This window comes from Phyllobates terribilis, unplaced genomic scaffold, assembly GCF_046119375.1.
Source record: "Phyllobates terribilis strain yellow unplaced genomic scaffold, ASM4611937v1 Scaffold_5__5_contigs__length_657084704, whole genome shotgun sequence".
Classification (NCBI taxonomy): Eukaryota; Metazoa; Chordata; class Amphibia; order Anura; family Dendrobatidae; genus Phyllobates; species Phyllobates terribilis.
Window position 1 is genome coordinate 577,337,954 of NW_027362765.1, and position 25,773 is coordinate 577,363,726.

The 25,773-nt window shown below is 42.2% G+C and overlaps 1 protein-coding gene across 1 annotated transcript; it reads right to left on the bottom strand.

Annotated features, from left to right (window-relative positions):
- Window positions 1-13,413: 13,413 nt before the first annotated feature.
- On the bottom strand, window positions 13,414-25,475 carry GHITM (growth hormone inducible transmembrane protein). Its single transcript, XM_073685969.1, has 9 exons — window positions 25,325-25,475; window positions 23,266-23,428; window positions 20,848-20,950; window positions 20,223-20,334; window positions 17,836-17,977; window positions 16,468-16,576; window positions 15,936-16,124; window positions 15,598-15,769; window positions 13,414-13,689 (listed from the first exon to the last, which is right to left on the bottom strand). Exons 2-9 carry the CDS (start codon window positions 23,392-23,394, stop codon window positions 13,602-13,604), a joined length of 1,044 nt encoding a protein of 347 aa, XP_073542070.1. The 5' UTR covers window positions 23,395-23,428; window positions 25,325-25,475; the 3' UTR covers window positions 13,414-13,601.
- Window positions 25,476-25,773: the final 298 nt, after the last annotated feature.

Here is a 25,773-nt window from a genome sequence, read left to right on the forward strand (position 1 = left end):
TAATTTGTATTTTAGGCAAAAAAAAATAGTAATTTTTTACATTTTAAGAATTACAAAAAGGAAAATAGGCAAAAGTTTGGGCACCCTGCGTGGTTAGTATCTAGTAGCACCCCCTTTTGAAAGTATCACAGATTGTAAATGCTTTTTGTAGACAGCCAAGAGTCTTTCAATTTTTGTTTGAGGGATTTTCATCAATTCTTCCTTGGAAAATTCTTCCAGTTCTGTGAGATTCTTGGGTCATCTTGCATGCATTGAGGTCTAGCTACAGATTTTCAATGATCAGGTGACTGTGAGAGCCATTATAAAACCTCCAGCTTGCGCCTTTTGAGGTAGTCTATTGAGGATTTTGAAGTGTGTTTAGGATCATTATCCATTTACAGAAGAAACCCTCTTTTCAACTTCAGCTTTTTTACAGATGGTGTTATGTTTGCATCAAGAATTTGTTGAAATTTCACGTGTCTGTAAATTGAGATTCTGATTTGGCTTTTATCCTAAGTCATATTGCGCGACTCGTTAAAGGGTTGATTGTGACTTGTAGGATTGCTGCTTCCAATAAGTGGCGCTATAGTCGCTTCAAGTCCTCTTTTTCTCTGAAGAGGCAATTTGCATATTAAATTTCCCAGAGGAGCATTGCACGGCGAATAAGCCTTCTTACCTTGAAATGTCAGAGCCGTTATGTCACTCTCCACAAGGAGAAACGTTACCCCTCGAAATTTCATTGAATCCATTCTTCCCCCTACCCGTGAAATGTTCCCCGTGCCATGATAGATGCCATGAAAGCATGATAGATCCACCCCATGCTTAATGGTTGGCAAGATTTTCTTTTCCTGAAATTCTGTGCCCTTTTTTTTCTCCACACATACCTTTGATCATTTTGCCCAGCGAGTTCTATTTTAACCTCATATGTCCACAGGACTTGTTCCAATAATGCATCAGGCTTGTTTCAGGCTTTGCATACGTTTGCATATCTCTAACACTGAATTTTATGGTGAGAATGCAGGAGATGTCTTCTTCTGGTGATTCTTCCATGAAGGCCATATTTGTGCATGTGTCACTGAACAATGGCCCATTTTTCTCCACAAATACATTTGATCATTGCATCCAAAGAGTTATATTTTAAACTCATCAGTCCACAAGACTTGTACCACAACTCCAGAGTCTGCTAAATCTTTCTAAAAGTCTCTGCAGTCAAGCGAGGGTTCTTCTTTGCCTTTCAAGGAATCCTACGAGCAGCTCTCACTGAAATTTTGCATGGTCTTCCAGACCTTATATTGACCTCCACTGTTCAAATTAACGGACATTCTTAATACATTTCGAACAAAAGGAAAACTTGAAAATGATTTGCTATCTTCTTATAGCCTTCTCCTGCTTTGTGGGCCTTTTTTGCCACAAGGTTAGAGGAGGCTGAGTTTTTATAAAGCTGGGAAATTTGTATCACCTGACCTTTCCTATCAATGATAGTGAACAAGCCATAACCCTAAAAGGCTAATTAAGGTCTGAAACCTTGGTCAAAGTTATCTGAGAACACAAATCTCCAAGGGTGTCCATCTTTTGCATTGGCCAATTATCTTTTTTGTAATTTTTAAATGTAAAAAAATGACAATATACATATTTTTTGCCTAAAATACAAAGGAAATGTGTCATCTTTAACTTTAGCCCTTTTATCATTTCACCTTCAACTTGCTTAACTGTTCACAATATCAGTAATTTTGACCAGGGGTGGCCAAACTTTTATACGTTACTGTATGAGATTCTGGCTTAGCCAGTTGTCTAATGATTTTGAGCAGGGGGTGGCAAGGGAAGAGATCCTGGATAAATTACCAATTATGAAGCTTGTTTTGGACTTTTTATGTGACGCTCACCTTGATATTCTGAAGTGCTCAAGAGCTCAAGCCACAGCCAATGCTGCAAGAAGAATGATGCGGATTAAGCTGTGATCAGGTGATGTTCCATCTAGAAAACATTTTTGTTCCCTACCTTTTCAACCTTCATGTCTTTTTGGTCCACATCTAGAAGACATACTCAAGTTTGAGTGAGGGTAAGGGATTCTCTTTTCCACAATTAAGAATGTTAAGAATGTTCAATCCATTTCATTCTCAAAGAAGAAAGTCCCCCAGACTTGGAAAATATACAGGAAGGAGGCAATCTGGGGCAAAACGAGAGACTGCTTCAGCAAAGAATAAATCAGCCTTCCATAAAGTCTCACAATTATGATACCAGAGATCAGCTACCTATAAGAGGAAGATTATCATGTTTTTCTCCAATGTGGTCTGTTACCTCCTCAGACTTTTGGGTCTTATCAGTAGTGAGGAGGGGGTGTTTGCTAGAACTAAAGGATTATCTTCCAAATCGTTTCCTTTTAAATCATGGCAAGAATCCGGTGGTCTGGTGGTTCTTCCAAAAAGGGGCTCTGGAAAAAACTCCAGTTCAGCAAGAAGGGTCAGGAGTCTATTCCCCAGTTTTTCCAGTCCCCAAACAGGGGAAACTGGAGTCTGGCTATAGATTTAACCTTTTTAAACAGTTTTCTCAAAAGAAAAAGGTTATAGATGGAAACAATCCGGTCTGTGATCGTGATTCTCCAAAAAGAGGACTTCCTGGCAACCATACATCTTCAGGATGCATACCTGCACATTCCAATTCTGCCAGCCCATTACAAGTTTCTTCGTTTGGCCATTCAGGTGGGGTCTCAGATATTCCATTTCCAATTTACCTGTCTTCCATTTGGTCTTGCAGCAGCTCCAAGAGTCTTTAACAATCTGTCAGTGGTTCTTGTCGCAGCTCTAAGCCTGCATGGAATAAATGTAATTCCGTAACTCGAAGACTGGTTAAATGAAAGCTTTGTCCGAGAAAGAGTTGAGGCATCATCTTCAGATAACTGAGTATTCTTATGTCCCATGGTTTTCTGATTAAACAAGCCAAACCCCAGCTCTCGCCTTCCAAGGAGCTACATTTTTTTGAGGTTTATCATCAATATGCACCACCAATCAGGCTATGCAACAAAAGAATTCTCAAGCTACAACGCAGTATAGCAAATCTGATCCACAGCTTGCAAGTCACCATCAGAAAAGCTATGAGTGTTTTAGGAACCTTAACCTCCACCATAGATGCAGTTTCCTGAGCTTGAGTTCATTTTTCAGATGTCATTGAACCTCAGGGAGCTAAGAGCAATACAGTTGGGCCTGAATCACCTTCAATCTATACTTTTCCAGCAAGCAGGGGCGAACCAATAGTCTGTCTTTGGCAGCTGAATCTCAGTATCTATTCCACTAGACAGAAAAGAATCTTCCCAGCATCCCAGCTGTCCACATTCAGGGGTTATCCAATATCAGAGCGGATTGCCTGAGCCGGAACAGGATTTATCATGAGGAGTGGAGTATGAACCACAAGATTTTCCGCCAGGTCACAACAAAATGGCTCTCCCAGATCTAGATGTCACGGCTTTAAACCAGAATGCAAAGACTCACCAATTTTGCTCTCTCCAGCCTCCTGATCATCCGTGGAAAAAAGACGGTCTCTCCTTTCATTGGAAGGGCATTCTGATTTATGTTTCCCCCAATTCCGTTAATCATAAAAGTGCCTGGAAGAGCATTGTTTCCCCTGGCACGGCAGATAGTGAAGGGGAGATATTGGAAACTACCTCTCCTACCAGACCTACTGGAGCAATAGAACAACTATTATCCAGACCAAGTTAGGTTACATCTGACTGCATGGAGATGATCTGGGAAAATCTAGCGGCTCAGGGCCTCTCGGATCAAGTGATTGCAACCTTGTCTGCGGCCAGAACGGGGAAGATTTGTTAGGATATTTATGTTAGGACATCGGAGTCAGAGAGCTCTATCTTCCATTCCACAGTTCCTGCAATTGGGATTTCAGAAGAACTTAAAACTTAACACTCAAGTCTCAGTTTTCAGCAATCAATGCATATCTGAATTGCCCCTTTTCAGGTCTTTAAAGCAATCAAGAATTCCATTCCAGGCTCCGGTGCCCTCCTGAGATTTGGCTTTGGTACTGAAGGACTTGCAGGAGTTTCCTTTTGAACCAGCAGATTGGGCATCCTTGCTATCATGGAAACCGCAGTTTCTGGTAGCCGTTGCAACTACTAAGAAGATTGAATCTCCCCAATCATTATCTTCAAGAGACTGTAACTTACACATCTTTCCAGATCATATTGCCCTCAGGCTTATGCCTCACATTTATCCATAAAGTGATTTCGGCTTTTAACATCAATCAAGAAGTGGTCCTGCCAGTCCTTTTCCCTAAATCCTGAACGGGACGAGCAACAGTGATTACATTTATTCGATGTGAGAAGGATCCTTCTCTTTTATCTTCAAAGAACCCAAGCTTTAACCTATTTGTTAAATTCGGTGGTCCAAAGCATGGCAAGAAAGCCAGTAAGGATACATTGGCAAGATGGATTAGAAAGCTAATATGTAATACTTACCTGAGGAATCAGCAAGATCCACCACTTCCAGGCTCAGCTTACTCCACTAGAGCAGATTCTGCATCTTGGGCTGAGTTGGAACAGGTTCCAATAAAACATATCTGTAGAGCTGCCATTTGGTCATCTACATCCACTTTTGTGAAACGTTACAGATTAAACATCTCTGCCAAAGAGGGTTCAGCCTTCAGCAAAAGAGTGCTAGAGCAAGCAGCTGGTTCCTGTTCCCTAAAATGTTCTATTATTGGTCTACAAATGCCATTATGTGCTGCTGTAGGAAGTCCAGGAAAGTGCAAAATCTGCTCACCTGAAATTTTTGTTTCCTGGAGTATGTAGGCAGTACAGACTTCTCTCCTTTATTGACTAAACGTCTTGCAGCATGAACTTACGTGATGTGTGAGGGTTTTACTCTACTGTTTAGAATAGGGGAGTGGTCGATGACTTGTCGTTAATTCTTTTTAAATTCCTTATTAACCCTAGAATGCGCAACCATAGAAATCTACACTTTCACATACCTGGGGCCTTTTAGGCCTGTGAGCAAAGAACGTGGAGTAACTCAAATAGAAATATTTTTCAAAGTTTATTTGAGATGTGAATATTTCAAAACATTATAATTATGTGCATAAAACAAAAAAAAGTAATTACACCGGCTTAAAACACCCAATATATGCATTCTATATAATTCATATATATATATATATACACACACACACACACACACACACACACACACACACACACTGCTCAAAAAAAAAGGGAACACTTAAACAACAGAACATAACTCCAAGTGAATAAAACTTCTGTGAAATCAAACTGTCCACTTAGAAAGCAACACTGATTGACAATCAATTTCACATGCTGTTGTGCAAATGGAATAGACAATAGATGGAAATTATTGCCAATTATCAAGACACACTCAATAAAGAAGTGGTTCTGCAAATGGGGACCACATCTCAGTACCAATGCTTTCTGGCTGATGTTTTGGTCACTTTTGAATGTTGGTTGTGCTTTCACACTCGTGGTAGCATGAGACGGACTCTACAACCCACAGAAGTTGCTCAGGTAGAGCAGCTCATCCAGGATGGCACATCAATGCGAGCTGTGGCAAGAAAGTTTGCTGTGTTTGTCAGCATAGTGTCCAGAGGCGGAAGGCGCTACCAGGAGACAGTCCAGTACACCAGGAGACGTGGAGGGGGCCATAGGAGGGCAACAACCCAGCAGCAGGACCGCTACCTCCACCTTTGTGCAAGGAGGAACAGGAGGAGCACTGCCAGAGCCCTGCAAAATGACCTCCAGCAGGCCACAAATGTGCATGTGTCTGCACAAACGGTTAGAAACCGACTCCATGAGGGTGGTATGAGGGCCCAACGTCTACAGATGGGGGTTGTGCTCACAGCCCAACACCTTGCAGGATGCTTGGCATTTGCCACAGAACATCAGGATTGGCAAAGTCGCTACTGGCGCCGTGTGCTCTTCACAGATGAAGGCAGGTTCACACTGAGCACATGTGACAGACGTGACAGAGTCTGCAGATGTCGTGGAGAGCAATCTGCTGCCTGCAACATCCTTCAGCATGACCGGTTTGGCAGTGGGTCAGTAATGGTGTGGGGTGGCATTTCTTTGGAGGGCCGCATAGCCCCCCATGTGGTCGCCAGAGGTAGCCTAACTGCCATTAGGTACCGAGATGAGATCCTCAGACCCCTTGTGAGACCATATGCTGGTGCGGTTGGCCCTGGGTTCCTCCTAATGCAGGACAATGCCAGACCTCTTGTGGCTGGAGTGTGTCAGCAGTTCCTGCAAGATGAAGGCATTGAAGCTATGGACTGTTCCGCCCGTTTCCCAGACCTGAATCTGACTGAGCACATCTGGGACATCATGTCTCGCTCCATCCACCAATGTCACGTTGCACCACAGACTGTCCAGGAGTTGGCGGATGCTTTAGTCCAGGTCTGAGAGGAGATCCCACAGGAGACCATCTGCAACCTCATCAGGAGCATGCCCAGGCGTTGTAGGGAGGTCATACAGGCACGTGGAGGCCACACACAATACTGAGCCTCATTTTGACTTGCTTTAAGAACATTACATCAAAGTTGGATCAGCCTGTAGGGTGTTTTTCCACTTTAATTTTGGGGGTGACTCCAAATCCAGGCCTCCATTGGTTAATAAATTTGATTTCCATTGATGATTTTTGTGTGATTTTGTTGTCAGCACATTCAACTTTGTACAGAACAAAGTATTCAATGAGAATATTTCATTCATTCAGATCTAGAATGTGCTATTTGAGTGTTCCCTTTATTTTTTTGAGCAGTGTATATATATAACGATTTTTTTTTGTCTAAAAGTTTTTTATATAAAAGTTGTAGTAAACATTGTGCAGGAATATTTCATAAACTTTCCTTTTCAACTTTACTGATTACCCCAACAATTTTCACATATTTTTTTCGGAAGAATGTTCCTTGCAGACATTTTGTCCACAAGTAGTACAGAAAAGCTCAGATTTCCTTTCCTTCTTTGCTGGACAAATATAACAGCGCTTTCTTTTATTTTCTCTTGGCTCTGGGTGCTCCTGAAAATGTATACCACATCGAACCATAGCTTCCGTAATTTGCCTTGGCAAGCATTTCATGTTGCTTCACTCCATCATGGTAGGCATCAAAAGTTCATAGCAAAGTTCCGTCAAGAATAGACGTCTCTTGCCCTTCCTGTGGGCATGGAATTCTGGATGAGTTTCACTATAAACAATATAGCTATTGAGGGCTGACACATCAAGGATATTACAAAAAATGACTACAGGCCAACGTTTTGTCTGCCTCTTGCACGAATACTCTCCAATCATTTCAACCATCTTGTCCACACCTCCTTTTGTTTTATTATAATGCAGTATGATTTCAGGTTTCTGTTTCCTGTCATCTGTGTCAATACTTCCATCATGATGCATTGTACTCCATAATCTCACGGACTTTTCTTTCTTTGCTTTATAAGATACCATTGTCGCTTAATTGCAGAAACCAAAGACACTCTCATAAAGTGGTCGCTTGGGATTGTGCTTCATGTTTGGAGGAGTTTCACAGCGGTTTGGCCTCATAGTACCAACAAGTATGAGTTTTTTCTGAAGCAAAAATTTGCCCAGTTCCAGATTGGTAAAGTAGTTGTCCATTGTTATATTTTTTCCAGAATTGAAAATTGGTACTGCAAGTTTTTTTACTATGTCAGAACAAAGGTCTTTCTGGACTGGAGCATCAGCTTCTTTGCCAGAGTAAATCAGACCATTCATGCCATAATAGCTTGTAAAATCACACATCCAGAAAATTTTTATGCCATACTTGGCAGGTTTACTGGACATATACTGAATGAATTTGCAACGTCCCCTAAAGGCAAGAAGTTACTCATCCACTGTTACATTGGTATTAGAATGGTAAAGCTTTGTACAGTTTTTGATGTAAAGATTCCAGATGTAGCTAATAGGGGCTAATTTATCTGTTTCCAACCTCACAGGACGAGTTCTCATCATCAGAACGAAGGCTTCTCCGAATATTCTCAAATCTATTGCCTGACAGTGTAGCTGTGTAGTGTGGATCTGAAAAAGGGTTCAGAAATAATTCTCTGATTGGAACAGCGTACAATTTTGTACACCCTGCCAGAAGAATAAGGGCAATATAACCATATAGTTCCTCTTTTATTATATTTTTCCATGTTTTTCTTCTTCCTGAAGCGATATGTTTTCCTTCTAAGTAACAATACAGACATAAAGACTGAAAATCACATGTAAACCAAGTACAGGCCTAAAAGGCCCCAGGTATGTGAATATGGGGTAGTCCCAAAAAAGAGTTGTTTTACCGAAATGCCTATAACATAAAAATATATGAACAACTGGAAATTACTAACAATTATATACCTGAGGAATACCTAGAGTTTCAAAATTGTAACTAAAGTAATCTTGCAGAAAATAGAAAACAAGTAACCTAGCAGGCCTGGGAGGCCCCAGGTATGCGTTCTAGGGTTAACAATGTCTTCTCTTTCAAACTAGAGGTAAAAGTATTAACCCATTATGTGCTGCCTACGGATTCCAGGAAACAAATTTCAGGTGAGCAAATTTTACGTAATTCTAACTGGGCAGATAGAATTACCTATTTTTTTTTGTAGGTCAGTACAATTATGGAAATGTCAATTTCTCTTTTATGGCAACCATTTTAGCGTATTTATGACTTTTGATCACGTTATTCCATTTTTTTCTAGAGTTTTGATATATTTTATTACAGTCACTGCACATGATAAATAATGTTATATTTTGAAAGCTCAAAACAGTCATGGACATACCAAATATTCTTATTTCTTTTATTTACAAAAATGAGGTCAATTTGTTCTACAACTATTTTTTTTTTTTTGTTTTCCTAGAGAACTTGAACCCACATCAAGACTTCCACAATACTATTTATGAAAATTATCTCTTATGAACGCCAGCCACAGATAGAGCTTGATAGGAGTGCCAAAATGTGATATAAGGGAGCTAGAAGGGCAGGACACCACCATGCTGTATAATTAGTTTGAGATAGAAAAGTGAATGTTACAGTTTATTAGTTACTGGTTAATTAAATTTAATAAATTGCCGTTTTAGTTCACAATCTTTAATTCATTCATTTTCAAACCCACTGCTATGCAGTTTTCAGTCTAATCAAAGCTTCAGGAGTGTCTCTTCCTGTAATACTTGGTGGAGGCGAGCTCTGTGGGTTGCAAGGGTGCTGCTGTACTCCCTTACACAGCTCCAGAACTGCACTTATTATCTCTCCATGTACTCTCATCCTCGTAGTCTGTTTTTTCTGCTCTCCATTAAACTTGAATACTTTCCCCTCTACACACTGCAGATCTATCTACAAAACCCTCCTATGTTTAAGAGCTCAATCAGTCTTCAGTGATTTTTCTAGTATGGAAAAAACAAACAAAAAAAAATATTTTCATTAGTGTTTGGTCAGTGTGTCTGTTTTTACCATCAAACGTTCATCAGTTTCATACCTAAGGGTATGTGGATATGGTCAAGAGGCGCCTGCGGCATAGCTGCGTGGCTTCTGCTGATTATGCAAATGAGTGGCACCATTACATATTTATTTTTTCCACATGCGGACTTTCCTCATAGAGGTTAAGTCTATGGCGAAAGTCCACATGCGGTCTCACGAGAGAAATCGACATGCTGCGGTCTGGAATGATGCGCCGCATGTCAGTTTCTGCGGGTGAGCCACAGGTGCACGGAGACGCATCGTGGACATGGGATTTCTAGAAATCCCATCCACTATGCCATAACAGCTGGCTGGTGCGGGTTGGACGCTCATAACACGCAGTGGCTCCTGACTGCCTGCACATACCCTAAAAATGCTGAATGACTTTGTGCACATAGTGTCTTTCAGACCCCAGTGTTCCCTCCAAGTTTTCCAAGGTGAAGACACCTTAGAACCTATGTAGCAGAGACGATCAGACAAGTGCTGCTTCAAGTCTCCTATGGAGACTATAGAAGCAAGCAAAAAGTAAAAAAAAATAAAAAACACCCACATACACATATTTGGTATCGCCGCATTCAGCATCGCCCGATCAATATAAAAAAAAAAAATATTAATCCAATTGGTAAACGGCGTAACGAGAAAAAAATTCTGAACACCAGAATTACGTTTTTTTGGTCGCCGTAACATTGCAATAAAATGCAATAACGGGCGATCAAAACATCGGATCTTCCCCAAAATGGTATCAATAAAAACTTCAGCTCGGCACGCAGAAAATAAGCCCTCACCCGGCCCCAGATCCCGAAAAATGGAGACGCTACAGGTCTTGGAAAATGGCGCCATTTTTTTTTTTTTTTTTTTTAGCAAACTTTGGATTTTTTTCACCACTTAAATAAAAAAACCTGTACATCTTTGGTGTCTACGAACTCGTAATGACCTGGAAAAATAATAATGGCTGGTCAGTTTTACCATTCAGTGAACGTGGTTTAAAAAAAAAACAAAAAACAAAAAAAAACAAACATCTGTGGTATTGCACTTTTTTTTTGCAATTTCACCGCACTTGGAATTTTTTTTCCCGTTTTCCCGTACACGATATGGTAAAACCAGTAATGTAGTTCAAAAGTACAACTCGTCCCGCAAAAAATAAGCCCTCACAAGGCCATATTGACCAAAAAATAAAAACGCTATGGCTCTGGGAACAAGGGGAGCAAAAAACAAAAATGCAAAAAGGAAAATCCCAGGGTTGCGAAGGGGTTAATAGTGAGCGGCTTCCACGTAAAAGCCGCCCAAAGAAAAAACATGCTACTTCTGTTTCTTGTTTATCAAAGCAAGAAGCTGTTAAAAGTGACAAAAGATTGAATATAAGTACAGAAAGTCTTTTTACACTGCTGTGCATATTGTCCACTCTTTGTAGCGTTTAACAATTTTTCTGGCGGGTTTTAGGCAGAATCTGCCCGAAAGACTAGTGTGCACCTAGCATTAGGGTCATTAACAACTAAATAAGGCAGGTTACCATGTTGAAGAGTTTGTATCAAGTTTGGAATAGGGATAAATTCCTGATCACTGGGGATGCAACCCCTGGGATCACCAACCAAGCCCACGAAACAGGTATCTGAAGAGCCCCATGTGACTGGAGCGGTGGTCGATCACGCACATCTCCAACCCATTCATAATGGGAGTGTCTGAGATCAGCCAAACTCTGCGCTCAAATATCTCCAAGCGGTCCTACATAGAATGGCGCAGAAGTGTGCATGATTGACCACCAATCCATTTGCACAGGGGTCTTCAGAGCCACAGCTATGGGGATCATGAGGGCCAGTGGTCGGAACAACAGAGATCAGCAAGTTATCCCCTATTTTGTGGATAGGGGATTATTTCCAGACTTGGTAAAAACCCTTTTAAGTTCTTGATCAAGTGCCCCATAAAACTACTCAGTCCTACATAGGAGGAGGAAGTTGCAATTTCATTTGGCTCCCTACTTTTAATAAGTGCTGCATCTGTTCTACACTCCTGGATGTCTCCTTATTAACAGCTCCACTTCACAGCATAAGAACAACAACAAGAACCTCCTGAGCCGACGTGTCTCCCATTTTTTTTTTTTTTTTTTACATAGTCCCTCTATGGTATTTGAACATTGATTGCTGCCATGAAACACTGCAATACTTCGTTATAAACAGTATTATTAGTAGGAAACAGTTGATACCCACTGCCGATGGTGCACGTTCAGCTCCCTTAACAAGCAAGTTCTGTAAAGAAACGGCATTTTGCATTACCTCCCAGTCAAATAAATATATGGCAGAGGGTGGGAAGGGGTTATAAAATCTCATTGCAATGACAAGCACAGGACAGCAGCGGCCAAATACTAATCTCAGCAGAGGTGAGCTGTACATTCTAGTATCATCGCTGGGGTCAGTGAATAACTGCACTGGTCTTAGACAGCACATCACTACAGGGAATTTAATACCAACGTGAATACTGGATCGCCAGCACTATACTCGCAGGGGAATTAACACGTGGGCAATTTCAGATTTTTCTTTTGTCTTATAAAATCTTTCGCTACTGTCACCTTTATTGTAATGTCACAACACATGTAGAATTCTCAGAAGCTTACAGCAGCAATTCATAGTCGATCATCTCCTTCACACAAGACTCCACACACTCTTAAGAGAATAGTTTACAGAGCGACCAGTAAATGTTCAATGTCATGCGATCCAAAAAAAAACCAAAACAGCATGCTGCGATTTGCCGTGTATATCGGATGAGCCTCGCCAATGCAAGTCAATGGGTGCGAGAAAAAAAAACGGACGGCATACGGACCATCCGATTTTTACGGATACATTACCATTTTGTAGCATAGAATACTAAGTGGCCATGTAAATGATCGCTTAGAAAAAAAAAAAAAAAAAAAATTGTTGCATACGCATGTCATACAGATGCTAGGTGTGAAAACTCGTATTGTCCTCACATGAAAAGTCGCATGACACTTGTCCGATTGTTCGGTCCAGATATCAGAAAGATTTTTTTTTTTTTCTTCACCCATATGGGTATGAGCCCCAAAGCCGACTCTTGCGGTTGCAACTGAATAACAGCTGTATAGTAAGGCCACGGCCCCACTATCAGTATTCGGTCAGTATTTTTTCTCAGGAGTGGAAGCCAAAACCAGGTGAGGAACAATCAGAGAAAAGGTATAATAGAAACAAGTCACCAATTCTGCATTTATCACCCACTCCTGAGAAAAAATACTGACCAAATACTGCTAGTGGGGCCATGGCCTAAAGCTGGCTCCCACTAAATAGCTCCCGAGTCTGGCCATCCCGCACCATAACAATACAGAATGGCACAATATGTCATGGTAATTAGAATGGTTAGTCTTATGACCAGGTTATCAGTTAGTAGAAGTAGATCACTCTAGTAGCATCAATAAAGATTTTATTTTTTTATGCATTCTTTAGAAAAAATAAAGCTAAACCATATAGCAAACACTCCAAGTGAAATGCGCCTTACACTTCACCTAAATTTACCTTATATAGTTAATATTTCATCATCAAAAAAAAACAAAAACAACCATAAGGAATAAATTTTAAATAAAAGCAAGACATTCTAGTTTGTTCCACACATTGTATTTGCAGGAAAGACTCCAGCGATGCAATGAGTTTTGCTGACTTATTTTTCCCTAACTCCTCAGGACTGAATGGAGAAAATATAATGCTTTTTCCCGAGGTTTACATAAACGCTCTCTTTTTGATTCAGTAAATATTCTTTAAATATAAGACATGAATTCATTGAATTTTGTTGCACATAGGTAATTGCACACAAATCTTCTCACCTCCGCCCCCCTCTGCACTCACGGACGGCTTTCTTGAAGATGTACTGTTTTACCGTGCAATTTTATTTCAGAATATGAAATCATTTTTCCTTGCATCCAGCGCTATTTGTTACTGCTGAGGAGATGAATGGTTCCATAGCATTCTTTGTTCCAATCCTAAATTATTCTTATGAATTGTGTTTATTCAGAGTAAATGCTTTTAGAACAGATTCAATCAACAGGATTCAGGCTTAGTTGCAGAGATAAACGTACTCATGCTGATGATGTATATATTAGCATATATTTATGGTCCAGCAGATAAGTAAAGTGCTCTGGGCAATCAATACAAGATAATGAGAGCTGCACACATTTATTTTTTCCTTCCGCCTCCTCCGCCAGCCAGCATCATGGCCACACGGATGAAGATGTTCAGAGTGTCAGTGTAAATTCCCATGCACCTGCAGAAGAAAGTGAAAAATACATCTGCTTAAAAGGTTTTTATCATGTGTAACATTTATAATTCACTCAATAAATATTGGATTACTGGGTAGAGAAAGATCTATACAATTATGGCCAATTTGTGGGGTTTTTTTTTTGCATTGTGAAGCATTAACCCCTTTTACAATGTGGCCAATTTCCATTTTTTAGGTCTTCTTTCTTGCCGGACAAGTTGTACTTTTGAATGACACCATTCATTTTACCACATAATTTTTTGGAAAATAGGAAAAAAATAAATAAATAAATCTCCAAATGTGGTGCAATTGTGAAAAAAAAAAACACAATACTGACATTGTTTTTGGGAACTGTTTTTACGGTGTACATTTTGGGAAAAAGTAACCTTGCAATAAGATTCTCGTAAATCAAGAAGAATACGGTGAGACCAAAACATATCCAGTATTTTTTTTTTTTTTTTTTTTTTATTATTATTATTTCAGTGGTAAGAAAAAAAAAAAAAAAAAGAAGATCAGGTTTAAAAAAAAGTTTTGGTTTTATCACCATTTTCTAGGACCCATAAACTTTTTCTTTTTCGGTCGATGGAGTGGTGGGAGATGTTTTTATTGATATCATTTTGGAATAGATATGACATTTTGACAGCCTGTAAAAGCATTTCTTGCGGTATTGCAGAGACCAAGAAAAATTTAATTTTGGAGTTCTTTATTTTATTCACGGTGTTTACTGATCGGGTTATTCTATATATCGGACTTTCTGTAATGTGGCAACGCAGCGTGTATTTTTTTTTTTTTTTTAAAAAATACATTTTTTTTAAACATTTATTCTTTTCAATGTTCTTACTAGACACACACCACGCTTTCCTTTGAAGCCAGGTCACAGGCTGAGTGTCAAGGGAACTCTGTAATGACAAGGACAGAGGGTCTATAAAACAGACCCCCTAGCTGTTATAGCTACCCATCGTTGCCCCGAAAACACATCACAAGCATGCTTATGCGTGCATGGACATATGAGCCCCCATGCGGGCGTGTGTTAAATGTCACTGTCAGAGCATTTGAGAAAAGTAAAGATCTTAAGACCTGTTTCATTATGGCATTCGCACCTTTATTTCTAGCTTGTAGTGTTTTTAGCCTGCGTTTTATTTGCACCAAAGTCTACTTTATGCATTTTTTTTTTTTTTATGTCCAATAATGTGGATTTCAAGGGTTTTTCAGGTGTTTGCAGCAGATTCATCAATTGTGACATTTCAGTGTAAGTTGTGACTTTTTGATTTAAAAAAAAAAAAAGAAAAAAGAAAAAAAAAAAAAAGCACAAAAATGGTAAGAGAGAAATAAATCATTTTTTTTTTATTTTGAGTTAAATTCAAAAACGATATAGGCCATTTTGAAGAATTTACAGAGGGAATAAAAAAAAAAAAAAATACTGGTGTCTTAGGATTTCCTAGCCTTGACTTCTAAAATGAACCAGGAAAAAAACTTTTCATATGTTCCCACAGAGGTTTTTCTGAGGCAAACAAGTCAAACATGGTTTTCAAGAAAAATCCAAGTCAGGATTCCACGTGGTTTTTAGATTAAGATCTGAGGGTACATGCAGACGACCTACATAGTTTCTCATGGTGGAAATTTTGTAGGATCAGTTTTTACTCTGCACACATTCGTTTTAATGAAGAGGCAGAAAACTACGCATGATCAAAACAAAGAACAGTAAAATGGGGCTTTAAAGCTAAATACTCAGGGTAGCAATGGGAATAAAGAGCAAAAACTGGTCACTTCTGGTCCTCTTACAGTAAAACTGCTATGAACAGAAATCAGAACACAGGCCCAATTAAATAGCATTTTATAGAATTACATCCATAGGGCTATTGGCAAACATTCATTTATATGCACGTTTAAAAATGAAGTCTTTACTATACTTACGCATTTATTGGGTCAAATCTCACCATCCCATACATAGGAGTGGTCTCGGCACGTTTTATGACTTTCTGTGTATCATATAGAAGGAACATGCCAAAGAGAACTAAACCTCCGTACACAGCGACTGAATAAAGACCAGCGCCAAGAACAGTTGTGGGAGGAAGGAATGCGCTACCTAAAATAAATAAAAAGAAAATGCTTTAAAGGATGGGCCATCATTTTTTCCATACACTGGATAACCAATTTAAACACACAAAGAATGAATATTGTAAGTAACAGTGTATCAGAGAACAGAGGGCAGTATACAGAATTCTGGAGCTTTTAGATCATAAGCTACGTACCAATGGAGGAAACCAGAACCAAGCCCAAACCAATACCCAGCGGGGCTCCCATGTTTAGAAACTTTTCACTTGGAGCACACATGGCTACAGTGGAGAGACCACCTACAATCCCCGCCGTGTACCATGCAGCTTTGATGAGCAGAGGACCGCCAAGTAAGGTTAATGGGGCGACCACTGCTCCCATAACTCCTGCAGGAAACAAAGTAAAGCAAAGATGAGCTCAACATTTGTAATAGATTATAAACTACTAAATCAGCGGTGGCGAAATGTGGGGGCTTAATTCAACAACACAAAAAAAAAAATGGTAACTGGGAAGTATAAAGAGAATCGTTCCCATTCTGTACACAATGTAAAGAGGCATCATACCAATCCTATTCATGTACCTGCATGGCCAGTACAGAACTACTAGATGGTGAAATGCTACAAGGAAGGCAGACGTTCTCACAGTGCAGATTAATACATAAAGATGGCAACTAGTACTGACCACACAGTAATAGGTTTATTCAATGGGAAACTAATCCCATCTGCTTACCTGAGTGCAACATCCAAGCCAGATGCTTCGCTCCAGGACTCTGATCGTATGGTATTGATCTAACCAGCATGCCTGCGCCTATCATAGCTGCAAATGTTGCACCAATGGCCTAAGAGAAAGCAATGCACACAAGTGGTGAGCTGACGATAAGAGTATATTCACACATCAGCAACATTTACCTGCTTAAAATCCTTTACGAATGGACCAATATTATATGCAATGTGCTTCTCTTGGAAAATACCTCTCAAATGTAATTATGGGAAGATAAAAATGCCTGGCTGACAAGTCAGCGGCCCCTGCAATATCAATGGGGCATTGTTCCATGGTTCATGCGATGATCACACTGCTGACGTGTGCTTTATATCTGTGATCCAGAGAATTAGGTGCAGGATTATATTCATTTACTGGATCCATCCCTTCTCTGGAGCACAGTCCATAATGTATGATGATATGAACTACCTAAGAGACATGTACTGTGTGGAATATTCCGTACTTTTCACATCCCTGTCAGGAGCAGTGCACAACTTACATTACAGCTAGTAAGTACCGTATTTTTTGGATTATAAGACGTACGTTATTCCTCCAAAATTTTGGAGGAAAGTGGAGGGTGTGTCTTATAGTCCAAATGAACAATTGTTGCTGTGGCTGGGTACAAGCGTGGGGAGTAGTGAATATTCATGCTCTTCAAAAGCAGGCACGCGTGATCGCCCAACCGCTGCAGGGGCCATGGCTGGGCTGACATTGTGCACGCTATTAAGGTGAGAGAATAGTTACTGCTCCCCACGTCCACAGTCCCGGCGTGGGGAGCAGTGACTATTCCGGCAGCTCATCTCACCGTGTGAGGGCGCATGGCAGTGACGTCAAGAATGGAGCAAAGGGAAGAAAGGCGAGTAGAATCCTTTCATTTTTTTTTGTGTGCACGTTGATGAGGATTGGGGAGGGGGGACAATGTATACCAGGAAGGGGTGGGGGGCCATATACAACCCCTGGCAAAAATTATGGAATCACCGGGCTCGGTGTGGTACTCAGTAAAGGTAATTTTTTATGGAATCCTCCGAGCCCGGTGATTCCATAATTTTTGCCAGGGGTTGTATACCAGGATGGGGAATATAGATACAGAATTGGTGGACATTACCCCCATAACAGTGTCAGCAGCAGACCCACCACCCCTCCCCCATAACAGTGCATTATCACTAGAATTTTTTGCTTTAATTCTTTCTATTTTCCTCCTCAAAAACCTAGGTGCGTCTTATGGTCCGGTGCGTCTTATAGTCCGAAAAATACGGTATCTCACTGCCACAAAAGCAGGTGTATCAGGTACAGAAGAACATCTAGTAATAGATAAATTATGGAAAAAAAAAAACTCACCAGCCAGGATCCTCTCATCATAAGGCTCATAAGGGCAGGAGATCTACTGACCGCAACGGCAGACAGGGCAGTAAGGCCAATGCTGCCAGCAAAGTACATGTATGTGGATCTTATTCTATCTTTCACATACTCCGGCCAAACACTGGAAGACAATGCGCTCATTAGTACAGCATACTACACACATTTTACACTCCGAGTCGGCTCTGCTTTCAGAACCATTCAACAGTGAAATGTAACCTATAAAAATACATACAAGTTCATTGCTGTGCGTACGTAGTACCGACATCCCAGCGGGCACGGTGGAATCAGGGTGTGTACAGCGATTGCTATGTTTTGGGTGTACATTTTGCATAGAATGCAGCGATGTGAATGGCATTTTATCGGCTAAGATAAATCTTAACTAGATCGTGTTTTAATGGACTTCAAATAAAGACCTATTCTTTTATATTATTCCCGTTTGGATGTGCCAAATTCCTACCACTTATCTTTGATATTTTTTCAGTCGATGGACCTTTTTTTTTTTTTTTTTTTTTTTTAATTGCGTGGAAAGCTGATGTTTTATTGACACCCTTTACGGATTACTTTAGGGAGGTGTGGGAAGCAAAAAACAGTAATTTAGGCATTTAGATTATTTTCTCTTTATGGCATTTACCATATAGGCTAATTAAATTTTATGTATTCATAGATCAGACTTATGGGCACAGAGATACAAATCATTCTTTTTATTTCTTTACTTTTAACCTGAAAAAAGGTGTGGGGGGGAGGGGAACTGATTTAAACTTTTAGATTTTTTTTTTTTTTTTAATTTCTACTTTACTTCATTTATTCCCTATGAAGGGAACCTGTCAGCAGAAAAAAAAATATTTACCTGCCCAGTGCTTGCTCGCAGCCGAACACTGTGGGGAGAAAATGAACTTTCAGTCACCAATCTGTGTATACAGAGCGGCAGCTGAAACCGCCCCCCCGGCCCTGACTGACAGATGGCCATACTGCTGAGGCAGTGTCAGTCAGGACCGGGGACGCGGCTGCTCTGTATACTCAGATTGGTGACAGAAACCCCAACACTGCCGGGGGTGGGGGAGGATAAAAGTTAATTTTCTCCCTGCAGCATGCAGATAAGGCTGCGTGCCCACGAAGCATTTTCCAAGCGTTTATGCTACGGAATTTACGCAGCGTAAACGCTTGGGAAACGCTTGGTAATCCGCACCCCATGGTCCCCAATGATAAGCCGCAATGTCAATGACCATGCTGCGCTCAAAAATCCGCAGCATGTCCATTCATTTTGCGGACACGCAGCGTAATCGCCGCCATTGACTTGCATTGGACCGCGTGACATCCGCATCACTACATCTGCACAAGCGGATATCACACGGTTCAATGTGCGGAGGACAGGAGACTATCATCCAGACCTGGGTACCGTAGAAACTGTAAAAAAAAGAATTTAAAATAAAAAATAAAGATTATACTCACCTTCCGATGTCCTCCCGGTGTTTTCTCCCCTCCGTCTGGTCTGCTGTATGGGTCGCGGTGGTGAAGGACCTGCCATGACGTCATTGAGTCATGTGACCTGTCACATGACTCAATGACGTCACCGCAGGTCCTTCACACCACCGCGAGCCGCCCAAGACACCGAACGCAGCAGAGAAAACATCGGGAGGACATCGGAAGGTAAGCATAATTTTTATTTACCATTCTTATTCTTTTTTTTTTAACTAACTTGGTCACACTACTATAAATCTATGCCAGTTGCATGGATTTATATAGTGTGAACAAGTTGTCAAGCACTTTCCAAGTGATGCTAAAATCTCTTGGAAAAGCGCTTGATAACCCGCATGCAGAAATGCAAAAACGCTTGACAAACGCTTCTACCTGGCGGGAAAAACGCATGTAAAAACCGCACCCACACCACAGCTTTTGTGTACATGGTCTGTTGACAGTAAGCTGCTTCTCACTGCTTGGGTCGTATTTGGACCAGGATGCACGCGAGCTGTAATCATGCAACTGATAAAGCACTTCTTGTATTGAAATAACAGCACCCAGCCTTATAAGTGGCACATCACTGGAATCAGTCTCTCAGCTCCTACCTTATGCTGCCCTTAGATTAAATAGCAAAAACCTGCTGACAGATTCCCTTCAAGGAGTAGAAAAGCAGAGATCAGAACTAGCTCAGGGAGCTTCTGTTATAGCTAGATTCTGGCTGTCTAACATTCCAGGTGTGTGTATGGAGCAGGCTCAGTGTCTGAGCCTGCTCCATACACCCACACATGAAGTACTATTACGTCACACAACAAGGGGTGAAAACATTCTTGAACTTTGTTTGGGGTACAAATATAGCCCAAATTGTTGCCGATACATATGCATTGTTACACAAATAGAAATTCTCTTACATGGCCTTCTCAATGGCACCAATTTCATTAGACATTCCCAATCCATAATAACACAGTGCTCCCAAACCAACCACAGCACTTCCAGCCACAATTAGTCTTCCCGTCGCGTCAACTGAAGCAAAGAAAAAAAATATATATATAGTATTGTTATATGTTGGGTTGTAACTTTGGTTAATGTCAAGCGTACCTAAAAACCCTAGGGCTATGTTCACATGCACTCTTGGCAGTAAAAAACGCTACATTCAAAATGTCTGTTTCGCGTTGTATTTTGCATACAGATTACTCATGCACTTTGTCTACAGTAAATGTTTAAGAAATGTAGTTTTAGTCAGCAAAACTGCTGGAAAAAAAAAAAAAAAAAAACACCAAGACAGTGAAAACCCTGTGTTTTTGTACTCCTTGCTTTCTATGGGTGAAAAAATGCTGCAATAACATTGAAAGAATAGACAAGCTCCAGATATCAAAAAACACTAGTTCTCAAATTCACTAAAGAAAAAAAAGCAAGCGAGTGCATGAGACTTAACCCACAGCTTTTGCTGTAGCGTAACACGTAGCTTTTAAAAAAAAAAAAGCAGCAAAAATGCAGCATGTGAACACAGCCTAATTGAGTCATACATATACTTACAACGTGCGGCTGTTCCCATGGACGGTTCAAATGCGGCTTCTTTAATCTCTTCACGTGCCGTCTTCGCTCGGCGAATACCAAATCTAGTTTTCGTGGCATAACCCTGTTTTAGTAAAATATGCAATATGAGAAATCACAAGAAGCATGTTGCATCTCTACATCCATTTCAGCTTAAGATCATGTGCACACGTTCTGAATTTTCAGTTTTTTTTTGCAGGAAAAAAAGCTGAATAATATAGGCGCTTTTTTTCCCCCCTCTCAATATAGGTGAAATGTGCAGCAAAAATGCTGAAAGAATTGACATACTGCCAAATCTGCAAGGAAAATATAAGCAACGTGTGCATGAAACTTCAGAAGTCTAGAGAACTTTGCTGGGAAATCATTCAGGTTTTGTGACAAAACTGCACAGAAGAAACGCAACGTGTGCACAGTCCCTAACAGGGAGTCTTATAAATTTCAGAAAAAATTATAACAAACCTAAAACCTAGTTAAGACTAACTTGTGGCCTCCCTGGTCCTGATGTGTATGACAACATAGGTTTTATAGAAAACAGCAAATGAAGTAAAAAGGGGAAAAAAGCCCTTGAATAGCCATGGTTATCAGGACCTACCCTCTGCCCATATGTCCTATACAGGTATACGGGAGCGGCTGCTCAGGGTCAGAATGGAGTTAATAAGTCTATGGACTACAAGACTATGTTCACACTGAGTTTTGTAAGTACCAAATACCATTTTCTATTAATTTCAGTGGGAAACAGTCTTCGTTTCAGAAACGGAGTTTATTTGGGAGTTTTTCCAACAAAGTTTTGAAAACTTCGCAAAAAAAAAGTGATACAGTTCCTCTGATGTTGATTTCTTCACGAACTTGACACTGTCGAGTCAAAAAAGCTGCAATAAGCTATGTGGGAAAATAAGAAAATAAAAAACCTCTTCAACATAGAATGAAGAAAAGAAAACCCCAAAAAACTGCGCCAGATCTGAAATCACAAAAAAAAAAAAAAAAAACCACCTCAATGGATTGGTTTTCTTCGGAAAACTGTAAACATACTCTTCATCAGCTGATGTTAAATTCTCAGTTTTTTAATTGTAGCATTATAGCGTAGACTGGGATACAACATTAAAGCACTGTTCACACAATGACCAAAAAAAGATGCAATTTAAATACATACAATTTTCTCAAATTAATGCTGCAGAACTGCACAAAATCAGCGTGGGTAAAGTGAGGGAAACGGGGGCCTGCAGACGCCTGCCATAGTGATTGGTGGCAGGATGAGAGATGACTATTATAAATCTCATATAAGCTCTAATTTCCATATCATGAATACTCTAACTAAATCCTACAGTGACTTAAAGGGGGTGTCCACAGCTGGACAACCTCTACTTAATGTTAAAGTGCCTTAGATAAAATTCAACTAAAAAACACCCGACACTCTCCTCCTGGACCGGCGCTGATCCAACGGAGGCGTACAGTGTTCCCTGGTGGTCGCCTGACATAGCTATGCCTCATGAGTGCTGCAGGCCATCAGACAGGCCGCAGCCAACAAAGTTCTGTAAGAAGGACGTGTGAAGGCAGCAGCCGAAAACGTCACGTGACGTGACAAGCAGCGCCAACATTGTGGGAATGGGAGGACTGTATATATATTTTTTTTTATCTGAGGCACTTTTTCATCTAAGAACGTGTTATCTGACAACCCCGTGAACCATCTAGTAAAGCAGACACTTAAAGTGGGAAAAATGCGGCAAAGCAAATGGAGTTTTGCAGCAGTTTTATGATGATGGCGCTCCACAACTGCTCCTAGGAAGAAATATACATCCAAATACTGTGTAGAAAAAGCTGTAATTCAGCTGGTCTCTCTATGAGGGCATGTGCCCATGGCGTCACTTCCACACGGGCACAGCCGCAGAGATCCCAGGCGTCAGGAAAATGCCGGCTCTACTGTGATTCTTGCAGCAGAGAAGTCGCGATGGCTGTACTCTAGATACTGCCAAGAAAAAAGACCGGGGGCTTCCCAGGGAAGCCGCTTGATGAAGGCGCATGTCACTTCTTTTAACCACTTCTGGGTTTCCGAACCCTGAAGAGGTTAAAAGAAAAGACAAGGTGTAACATGTGAACAGCAATGACGTTTTTACACTGCTCATATTATGCAAAAAAGATGCATGTACCTTATAATGTTTTTTTCCATTTTGAAGCACTGAGTTCTAGAGAGATAAACCACAGCAAAACGTGAGCTTTTTACCCAACTTACAGGGAACCGCTGGATTTATTCCACTTAAAAGAAACAGAGGAGCTCTGGCTCAGGGGTCATCACTGGTGTTAGACTTAAAAACCGAGAGAGGATCCCAACTGGGGGGGGGGAAGCCTTCTCTTAAGAAATCATGGCACCACTAGCAGCCCTGGAGAAGAGCCATGGTTAGGTACCTGGTTAGGCTGGAAGAGCTGCTGAGGAGTTCTTATAGCGGTATTCCGGAAAGCCGGTGAAGGCTGGATGAGCGCAGGGCGGACGAGCGTGGGAACACTCCTCAGGCAGGCGAGCCTCGCGGCAAACATCTTCTGCTGTGTGTGTAGGCTTTATCAGATGAACCTATCGGTGACACAAAGAGATATTTTACAACATTCATTTACAATGACATTATAAATACCAGGAGGAAAGTGCATTATTATCACAGCGCTGGAAAATAAGGAGGTCGAAAAACCAATTAACGTTGTTGCATAACAGACATGTTGCACATAAAAGATCCTCCATCAGGGGAATCACTGGTTGTCTGAATACAAAGGCAGTGAAGTACCTCAAAACCAGGAGGCTCCCCCAACATCTCCCACATCTACCAGGACAAGTGGACCCAGCTCTGGGAACAGTGGTCTGTATCCATCGGAGCAGCAATGGCGGCCATAAGGGAAAGGAACGATGCCAGTGGTCACTGCAGGAATCTCCCACAGGACCATGCAATATACAGGTGACAGGTAAGAGCGGTCACCAGCGCATCTGCTACTTCACAGATAGGACACACGCAGACACCCCCGCCACTTCACGGATAGGACACACGCAGACACCCCCGCCACTTCACGGATAGGACACACGCAGACACCCCCGCCACTTCACGGATAGGACACACGCAGACACCCCCGCCACTTCACGGATAGGACACACGCAGACACCCCCGCCACTTCACGGATAGGACACACGCAGACACCCCCGCCACTTCACGGATAGGACACACGCAGACACCCCCGCCACTTCACGGATAGGACACACGCAGACACCCCCGCCACTTCACGGATACGACACGCAGACACCCCCGCCACTTCACGGATACGACACGCAGACACCCCCGCCACTTCACGGATACGACACGCAGACACCCCCGCCACTTCACGGATACGACACGCAGACACCCCCGCCACTTCACGGATACGACACGCAGACACCCCCGCCACTCCACGGATACGACACGCAGACACCCCCGCCACTCCACGGATACGACACGCAGACACCCCCGCCACTCCACGGATACGACACGCAGACACCCCCGCCACTCCACGGATACGACACGCAGACACCCCCGCCACTTCACGGATAGGACACGCAGACACCCCCGCCACTTCACGGATAGGACACGCAGACACCCCCGCCACTTCACGGATAGGACACGCAGACACCCCCGCCACTTCACGGATAGGACACGCAGACACCCCCGCCACTTCACGGATAGGACACGCAGACACCCCCGCCACTTCACGGATAGGACACGCAGACACCCCCGCCACTTCACGGATAGGACACGCAGACACCCCCGCCACTTCACGGATAGGACACGCAGACACCCCCGCCACTTCACGGATAGGACACGCAGACACCCCCGCCACTTCACGGATAGGACACGCAGACACCCCCGCCACTTCACGGATAGGACACGCAGACACCCCCGCCACTTCACGGATAGGACACGCAGACACCGCCGCCACTTCACGGATAGGACACGCAGACACCCCCGCCACTTCACGGATAGGACACGCAGACACCCCCGCCACTTCACGGATAGGACACGCAGACACCCCCGCCACTTCACGGATAGGACACGCAGACACCCCCGCCACTTCACGGATAGGAAACGCAGACACCCCCGCCACTTCACGGATAGGACACGCAGACACCGCCACTACTTCACGGATAGGACACGCAGACACCGCCACTACTTCACGGATAGGACACGCAGACACCGCCGCCACTTCCAGTTATTCATGTATCTGGAGGAATACTTGGCTTTTTCCTTCTGAGAGCTTTGCACCCTCTACTGGGGGATGTGCTGCTAAATACCTGTTTTGGGCAGACACATAATATATCTGTACACACACTATAGCTATGTATGACAAACAGTGTGTACACATACATGCCGTGATCCTGTATGTACATGACATGTAGCCTCATCTATGATCAGTCATAACACCATACATGACCCCGCACCACTACCACACTCACCTGCGGCCCCGCAGCTCTGCCGCACACACGCAGTTACACTCTGATGTAAGCGCTCAGTAACCTTCCCAAACGTTCCCCGCGGGTGACGCCGGCGCGCAGAGGACGCCGGGTAATGCAGTTCCAGACGTCCTGGTATGGACGCGTTGATGTGAGAGAGAAACTACAATTCCCACAAGTCTGTTGGTCGTACGTACGCCTGAAACGTGGAGGTCACGCTGACCGGAAGAGGTTACATAAGCTGCACTTGTCAGGATGAGGCGAGCAGAGCAGGGGCGCTCTCTCTTTGTGTGCTGTGTGGGGTTGGTTTTGGGTTTCACCTTGTTTGTCAGAGTCTCCTGAGAATAGTGTGGCTGAGGGAGCCGGGCACAGCTTGTAGTGTTCAATAATAGCCCATTACACAGCACACATCTAATTCACGTCACTATCCTGGCCCAAATGGGTTCTGGGCA